We start from the raw sequence: 8766 nt of genomic DNA on the forward strand, positions 1-8766 counted from the left end.
AAACTTGACCTTAAAGGGCAGCGCCCGATTGGTTGACCTTTCTGTGGACCGCACAGCGGGTCAAAGGGGGGGAGGGATGTGCAGGGGGAGGGAAATGTTCGGGGGGGGTGGCGGAGGGTGTGTGCGTGGGTGGGGGACGAAGGCTGACCTTAAAGAGTGACCTCTCAACGACCTTCCCGTCACGCACACAGGGTGGGATGTACATCTTCCAGATCTTCGACTATTACTCAGCAAGTGGGATGACTTTACTGTGGCAAGCTTTCTGGGAGTGTATAGTTGTGGCGTGGGTTTATGGTAAGTACCCCTTTCTGCGTTTTTCTTTCAGTCAGTCCGCAGGAGTTCCTCAGGGTCGTGTCCAAGGCCCCAGCCATCTTCAGCTTCATCAATGTCCTTCCCTCCATCATAAGGTCAGAAGTGGGGATGTTTGCTGATGTCTGCACAATGTTCAGCACCATTCGTCACTCCTCAGATCCTGAAGCAGCCCGTGTCCAAATGCAGCAAGACCTGGACAATATCCAGGCTCGGGCTGACAAGTGGCGAGTAACATTGGCACCACACAAGCACCAGGCAATGTCCATCTCCAACAAGAGAGGATCTAACCATCTCCCCTTGACATTCAATGGCATTCCTATAGCTGAATCCACACCACTCCCCCCCGCCACCCCCCAACCCCCAACTATTAACATCCTGAGGGGTTACCATTGACCAGAAACTGAGCTGGACCCAGCCATAGAAATACTGTGGCTCCCAGAGCAGATCAGAGGCTGGGAATCCTGCGGAGAGTAACTCACCTCCTAACTCCCCCCCGCAAAGCCTGTCCACCATCTACAAGGCACGAGTCAGGAGTGTGATGGTTGTCGAGGGTCATGAGGGGAGAGGGTCAGGGAAAGTGGAGTGGAGGGGGCCAATCAGAGCTGATAGAATGGGGGGGAGAGCAGGTTGGAGGGGCTGAACGGCCCCGACTCCAGCTCCCGTTCCAGGCGTTGTGCTTCGAGAACTCTTTCCTTGTAACCTTTTCCACTCCCCTACCGCCCTCCCCCCCCCCCCCCTCCCCTCTCGTTACAGGAGCAGACCGCTTCATGCTTGACATTGCGTGCATGGTGGGGTACCGGCCCCTCCCTTTGATGAAGTGGTGTTGGAGTTTTGTGACCCCGCTCGTCTGCCTGGTAAGACCCTCGGAGATGGTGGGAGGGTGAGTGGGTGGGCCGGGGGTGGGAGGGTGAGTGGGTGGGCCGGGGGTGGGAGGGTGAGTGGGTGGGCCGGGGGTGGGAGGGTGAGTGGGTGGGCCGGGGGTGGGAGGGTGAGTGGGTGGGCCGGGGGTGGGAGGGTGAGTGGGTGGGCCGGGGGTGGGAGGGTGAGTGGGTGGGCCGGGGGTGGGAGGGTGAGTGGGAGGGCCGGGGGTGGGAGGGTGAGTGGGTGGGCCGGGGGTGGGAGGGTGAGTGGGTGGGCCGGGGGTGGGAGGGTGAGTGGGTGGGCCGGGGGTGGGAGGGTGAGTGGGTGGGCCGGGGGTGGGAGGGTGAGTGGGTGGGGTGGGAGGGTGAGTGGGTGGGCCGGGGGTGGGAGGGTGAGTGGGTGGGCCGGGGGTGGGAGGGTGAGTGGGTGGGCCGGGGGTGGGAGGGTGAGTGGGTGGGCCGGGGGTGGAAGCGGAGGTTGGGTCGGAGGTTAGGTAGAGAAGGTATTTGCGGAGGTGTGGGGGGGAGAGAGTTGGGGGGGTGGGGGCGGGTTGGGGGGGAGAGGGGAAGGGGTCAAGAGAGAGTAGGGGGGAGAGGGCGAGGTTGGGGGGGTGGGGGTGCATGTCGTGTGAGTCACCAAACCAAAAACAACAACCCCACACCCCCGCGGGGCCCCGAGCGGCCATTCTGGCACAGGCCTATCGACTGTTGGAGGCATCATACTCGGGATGGATTCGGAATTTCGGGAAGGTTTGGTGGGGAGCGGGCTGGAAGGCAGATGTCGATGTTCGCAGTGGTCGGAGCTGGGAGGCGCAGTGCGCTCCCCAGAGGGACAGCCTGCAGGTGGGGCGAGGCCTGAGGAAGGCCGAGGGGGGTGTGGGGGGGGTCACTGGGGGAGGGGGATGGGAGGACGGGGGCGGGGGGGGGAGACGGAGAAGCCTTGCTGTGGCCACACGGGTGGGGAGGAGTGGGTAAGGTGGTCGTCAGAGAATCCCCACAGCACAGAAAGAGGCCACTCGGCCCATCTAGCCTGCACTGATTGCAATCCCACCCAACTCCTATTCCCATAACCCCATACATTTACCCTAGCTAGTTCCCCTGGCACTCAGGGGCAATTTACCACAGCCAGTCCACCCAATCTGCACATCTTTGGACTGTGGGAGGAAACCGGAGCACCCGGAGGAAACCCACGCAGACACAGGGAGAATGTGCAGGTTCCACACAGACAGTGACCCGAGCCGGGAATCGAACCCCGGGTCCCTGGCGCTGTGAAACAGCAACGCTAACCCGCTGCGCCACTGTGCTGCTTGGTAAATCGGCATTCTTGCTGCCCTCTCACTCTCTGCCCTTTTCAAAGGGTGCAGGGTAGCCGCACCGATCAGTGGGGCGGTACCACGAGGGCTGACCGGGATGGTGGTCAGTGGGATAGGGAGGGTTTGGGGGGGGGGGGGGGGGGGGGGGGTTGCGGTTCCTACAGTGCGAGACCCAGTATATCAGGCCTACATTGTCCAGAGTTTCGAAGGAGGGGCATTGCAATGTACACGATTCTGAAAGGTAGACCCTGAGAAATAGTCTCTGCTGGCCAAGGAAACGAGCACACTGCGATGGGCTGAGTGTTCCCCCCCCCACCCCCCAGCCTCAGTTTCGGGCCTCCTGGTCTAACGTTGGGCCTGGTTCAGGCCGAGGGCTCGACTGAAAATCATGGCGGATTTATTCGGCTGGCCAATCGAAACCGGCCTCCCTCTGGCCCAACACAAACTAACTCTGCCTCTCTCTCTCTCTCTCTTCCGCTCCCTCTCTCCCACAATCACCAGGGAATTTTCCTCTTCCATCTCATCAACTACAAGCCCCTGACGTACAACAAGGTCTACACCTACCCGTGGTGGGGTGAAGCCTTGGGGTGGTGCCTGGCACTGGCCTCCATGCTCTGTATCCCCACCACCATCCTGTACAAGCTCTCGCGAGGGAGAGGAACGTTGGCAAAGGTCAGTAAACGCCGTGTGGGATGGGCATGGGGCTGGGGGAGAGGGGGTGGGGGGCACTCAGCACCACCCTGAGCTACCCACTGCCATTCCTGTGTGGCGCCCAGCAAGATCCCACGCATACGCAGCCATATGCCAGAAACTGCATTGACCCTCCGCCAGTGCGGCGCTCCCTCGGCACCGACCCTCCGCCAGTGCGGCGCTCCCTCGGCACCGACCCTCCGCCAGTGCGGCGCTCCCTCGGCACCGACCCTCCGACAGTGTGGCGCTCCCTCGGCACCGACCCTCCGACAGTGCAGTGCTTTCTTAGTACAGTGCTTGGCAGTTAACTGTTAGTCACCATCAACTGGTGCACTCATTCTGGCAAGACCTCTCCCACATGCCAACCAGTCAGCATTCTCCTCTCACCCAGTATATATTTGCTGGATGGTTATACATTTGCTCTGAAGCGTGCAGAATGGAAAGTTTTGACAAGAAAATGGGGGGAATTTTAGGGCCACGCTCACCCGAGACCAGACCTTCCCATTGTCTGCCCCTTGCCCACTCTGAGAATTCCAGCAGTGTTTGCCAATCACCCTTCGATGTGCCTCCCCTCTCCGGGAACGGAGTTAATCCCTGTACACTCTCAGAGCAATGCCACTGGAGGTCCACTAGCCAAGGCACTTGGGCACTCAAATCCCAAATGAACAAGCCGGACTCCCTTTCCACTCGCCCCCTGGAGGACTGGAGGCTAACTGAACCCTCAGGCTTTTATTTAAGTTCAAACAACATTCGGCATGGTGGTACAAGTGGTTCGCACTGCTGCCTCACAGCACCAGGGACCCGGGTTCAATTCCAGCCGCGGGTCACTGTCTGTGTGGAGACTGCACATACTCCCCATGTCTGCGTGGGTTTCCTCTGAGTGCTCCGGTTTCCTCCCACAGTCCGAAGATGTGCAGGTTAGGTGGATTGGCCATGATAAATTGCCCCTTGGTATCAGGGAATCCAGCTAAGGTAAATGCATGGGGTTATGGGGATAGCGCCTGTCTGGGATTGTGGTCAGTGCAGACTCGATGGGCTAAATGGCCGCCTTCTGCACTGTTGGGTTCTGTGTTCTGACAATACTTTTTTCACTTTCTCTCCCTCCCTCTCACCTTTTGTCTTTCTGTCCCTCTCTCCCATTACACTATCTGTCCCTCTCTCCCCCCTCCCTCTCTCCCCCCTCCCTCTCTCCCCCCTCCCTCCACTACCCTCTTCCTCCACCCCACCTCTCTCTCTCTCTCTCGTTCTCCCCCTCTTTCTCCACCCCTCCTCCTCTCTGTCTTATTCTCCCCCTCTCCACCCCTCCTCCTCACTGTCTCGTTCTCCCCCTCTCCTCCTCTCTCTCTGTTTCACTCTCCTCTGTATCTCTCTGCAGCGCTGGCACCAACTGACCACTCCGATCTGGTCATCCCACCACCTGCAGTACAGAGGGGTGACTGCGGACTCTGCCAGACCCTCCTCAGTGGGGCCCTCGCTGGAGGAGAAGATTGTCATATACGAGAGTGTGATGTGAGGGTCAGAATGGCCAGAGATCAACTGATTTCCTGCGTAATTAATTAATTTGTGAAGGCACAATTCTAATTGGCAGTTTTAAACGCCAGGCGCCAACCCTCCCCGACAATGCACTTTAATGTCAGATTTATTTTTAAAATAACTATGCAATCTTAGAGAGAGGGAGGAAGGGGATGGGAGGTGGGGGGAGCGAGGGGTGGAGGTGGGGGGGGAAACTGTATCTAACCCCATGCTGTACCTGTCCTGGGAGTGTTTGATGGGGGACAGTGTAGAGGGAGCTTTACTCTGTATCTAACCCCGTGCTGTACCTGTCCTGGGAGTGTTTGATGGGGGACAGTGTAGAGGGAGCTTTACTCTGTATCTAACCCCGTGCTGTACCTGTCCTGGGAGTGTTTGATGGGGGACAGTGTAGAGGGAGCTTTACTCCGTATCTAACCCCGTGCTGTACCTGTCCTGGGAGTGTTTGATGGGGGGACAGTGTAGAGGGAGCTTTACTCCGTATCTAACCCCGTGCTGTACCTGTCTTGGCAGTGTTTGAAAGGGGACAGTGTAGAGGGAGATTTACTCTGTATCTAACCCCGTGCTGTACCTGTCCTGGGAGTGTTTGATGGGGACGGTGTAGAGGGAGCTTTACTCCATATCTAACCCCGTGCTGTACCTGTCCTGGGAGTGTTTGATGGGGACAGTGTAGAGGGAGCTTTACTCTGTATCTAACCCCGTGCTGTACCTGTCCTGGGAGTGTTTGATGGGGGACAGTGTAGAGGGAGCTTTACTCCGCATCTAACCCTGTGCTGTACCTGTCTTGGCAGTGTTTGAAAGGGGACAGTGTAGAGGGAGCTTTACTCTGTATCTAACCCCGTGCTGTACTTGTCCTGGGAGTGTTTGATGGGGACAGTGTAGAGGGAGCTTTACTCTGTATCTAACCCCGTGCTGTACCTGTCCTGGGAGTGTTTGATGGGGGACAGTGTAGAGGGAGCTTTACTCCGCATCTAACCCTGTGCTGTACCTGTCTTGGCAGTGTTTGAAAGGGGACAGTGTAGAGGGAGCTTTACTCTGTATCTAACCCCGTGCTGTACCTGTCCTGGGAGTGTTTGATGGGTGGACAGTGTAGAGGGAGCTTTACTCTGTATCTAACCCCGTGCTGTACCTGTCCTGGGAGTGTTTGATGGGGGACAGTGTAGAGGGAGCTTTACTCTGTATCTAACCCCGTGCTGTACCTGTCCTGGGAGTGTTTGATGGGGGACAGTGTAGAGGGAGCTTTACTCTGTATCTAACCCCGTGCTGTACCTGTCCTGGGAGTGTTTGATGGGGACAGTGTAGAGGGAGCTTTATTTTTAGCTCGAATGACCCCCTTTTCCCAGTAGGGTTTGATTGGAGGGGGAATTCAGACTGATTACGGTGGGGGGAGGCCACGTTCTTTACCCCCCCCCTCCCCCCATGTGCTGATATTGGGATCTTTCTATGCGACTGAAACTGAAGCAATTATTAAGTCCATTCTGCCAATCATTATCTATTTATATTCTAATATATAACATGGATATTAATATATAACTCACAGTTACTTATTTAAAAATGTTGGCATTATGGGTGGGGAGAGGGAGCTTTAGTTTGTGTGTTGAGGGAGACTGGGAGGAGCTGGGATCGTTCTCCATTGGAGCAGAGAAGGTTAAGGTGGGGGGGGGGATTTAATCGAGGCCGTCACTATCACGAGTGGGCTTCGATCGAGTGAATGAGGAGAAAGTAGCAGCAGGAGGGTCGGGAACCGGGGTTGTGGGGGTGGGGGGGAGGACAGTTTGAGGAGATTTAGTAAACTAACCGGGGATGGGGTGGTGGAGGGAAGAAAATTTGAAGAGATTTAGTCAACTAACCGGGAGTGGGGGGGGATTTATTTGTTAACACGGCGAGTTGTTGTGATCTCGAAAGGAGAAGTGGGCACGGATTTAGCCTTGAGGAAGCTGAGGGTGCAAATCAAGTCGGTAACTGAAGGGGAAATATTTACAGTGTTAAGAAAGAGTGGGGGGGGGAGGGGGAGAGAGTGTGGGATTAATTGGACGTATCTCTCTCTGAGTGAAAGGGCCAGCACCGGCTCGATGGGCTGAAGGGCTGCCTCTCCCGTGTGTGTGTGTGTGTGTGGGAGATACTGGAACGAGCCAGAACCCGTCAGCAATGTGCCAAATCGGCAAACTGACACCAACGCGGCCTCAGGGGATTTGAAAATCAGAGCCTCGCTTTAATAACGTCAGACCTTAATCGGAGCCATTGAGCCGAGGCCTCCCTCCTCCAGAGAAGGGGACTGTTTAAATAAAGGGACGGTGACCGGTTGCAATCTGAGCCTTTAACTTACCTGGTTGGCTCCGGAGGCCGGGACTGCTGCCATGGCAACCGGGAGTATGGCTCGGGCCTACTTTGAATTGGGCAAGGGGGCAATTCGAGCTTCTCCGGAGATCAGCCAGGTCTCCAGACGTCCCACCGGCACCCTACAGCCGATTAAGTTTTTTTTTTGGTCCTCTTTGGAGGGCACGCGCTGAGGCAGAAAGTCCAAGTTGCAGAAATCAAGATCCCTCAGACAGCCAAAGTGATCGATAAATCCAAATCACCACTTTTGTTTTCTTGGCTGGGAGATACTGCACCCCAAGAATCACAGAATCCCTACAGTGCAGAAAGAGGCCATTCAGCCCATTGAGTCTGCACCAACCACAATCCCACCTAGGCCCGTAACGCTAAATATTTACCCTGCTAATTCCCCTGACACAAAGGGGCAATTTACCCTGGCCAATCCACCTAACCTGCACACCTTTGGACACTAAGGGACAACTTAGCATGGCTAATTCCCTAACCTGCACATCTTTGGACACTAAGGGGCAATTTAACATGGCCAATCCACCTAACCCGCACATCTTTGGACACTAAGGGGCAATTTAGCATGGCCAATCCACCTAACCTGCACATCTTTGGACTGTGGGAGGAAATCGGGGCACCCAGGGGAAACCCACGCAGACACGGGGAGAGTGTGCAAACTCCACACAGACTGCGAACCAAGGCCGGGAAGCGAACTCAGGTCCCTGGAGCTTTGAGGTAGCAGCGCTAACCACTGTGCTGGGCCATGAACACCAGGGATCTTGTGTATTTTCTTCTGTGGGATGTGAGAGAGCGTCGCAGGCCATTCAGCCCTTCTCTCTCAAGCCTGTCCCTCAGTCAGTCATGTCAGGGCTAATCTGTATCGTAACTCCATCTACCTGCCTCAGTAACCCTCAATCTCCCCCCCTCATCACCTACCTAACAAAAATGAATGGCCCGATTCTGTTAAGGTTTGACCCCCCCCCCGCTTTCCTCCCCCCACCACCCCTGTTCCCCTTGTGGACCCCGTCAGAGGAAAGTTCTCTCCTGCTCCTGTCCTGTGGGGACTGGGAGTGGGTGGGGGGGGGGGGGCAGTGGTTGTTGTTGGGATTCGCCTTTGTACAGTAACACGCCTGGCGGCCGCTGAGTTTGTAGAGTTTAAAGCTTGCTTGCTGGATTGTGAAGTGTTTATTTTTGATCTAACTGATGGACTGACACCTGGCAAGTGGAATGAATGGTTTCGTAATAAAATAACATGTTGGAAAATGATGAAAAAATATAGTCTCATCTCTCCTCCTTCTCCGCCTGCCCTCGCTTGGAGTCCGCGCGTAAGAATGTTGTCCTCAACCCTCCCCCGAGAGACACACCAGACATCGCTTCCAGCGCCATCACTGCTCACACACGGTGCTTGGTCAGGGCAAGCGGGGGGTGGGCCAAGGCAAGGACTGGGTCTGCCGCGATGCCTCACCTGGTCAGACAGCACCCTCCTGATGTAAGCCAGCCAAGTGGGTCATTAGCCTGGGTTTACTCCAAAACTACCCCCCTCCCCATTACCATCCACATGCCCCCCTGCTTGTCCCATGTCCCTCCGTTTCCCCCCTCCATTCCTGGTTCCCTCCCCATGCATACACACACACACAATCCCCAGTAACTACAGAAGCACATCTGCCCCCCCCCCCCCCAACTCCCCAGAACCACTGTGTTTCCAAATTTCACCTCCCATTCATGAGACAGAGGGGAAG

The 8766-nt window shown here is 56.3% G+C and overlaps 1 protein-coding gene across 4 annotated transcripts in view; it reads left to right on the top strand.

Moving 5' to 3' along the window:
- LOC145339431 (creatine transporter-like) overlaps positions 1-4851 on the top strand; it is a 55811-nt gene extending 50960 nt beyond the window's left edge. For 2 of the 4 annotated variants that reach the window (XM_080183895.1, XM_080183898.1), the window contains 4 exons: positions 192-294; positions 1066-1166; positions 2987-3157; positions 4551-4851. In XM_080183895.1, coding sequence (XP_080040021.1) covers positions 192-294; positions 1066-1166; positions 2987-3157; positions 4551-4688 — 513 coding nt within the window. In that variant the 3' untranslated portion in view covers positions 4689-4851. Of the gene's footprint in view, positions 1-191; positions 295-325; positions 515-1065; positions 1167-2986; positions 3158-4550 lie in introns of those variants that run through there. The other 2 variants (XM_080183897.1, XM_080183896.1) reach the window with 2 other exon arrangements.
- The last annotated feature ends 3915 nt before the right edge of the window (positions 4852-8766 follow it).

The sequence above is a fragment of the Carcharhinus amblyrhynchos genome, unplaced genomic scaffold, assembly GCF_965287045.1.
Source record: "Carcharhinus amblyrhynchos unplaced genomic scaffold, sCarAmb.v2.hapA scaffold_461, whole genome shotgun sequence".
In the NCBI taxonomy this organism is placed as follows: domain Eukaryota; kingdom Metazoa; phylum Chordata; class Chondrichthyes; order Carcharhiniformes; family Carcharhinidae; genus Carcharhinus; species Carcharhinus amblyrhynchos.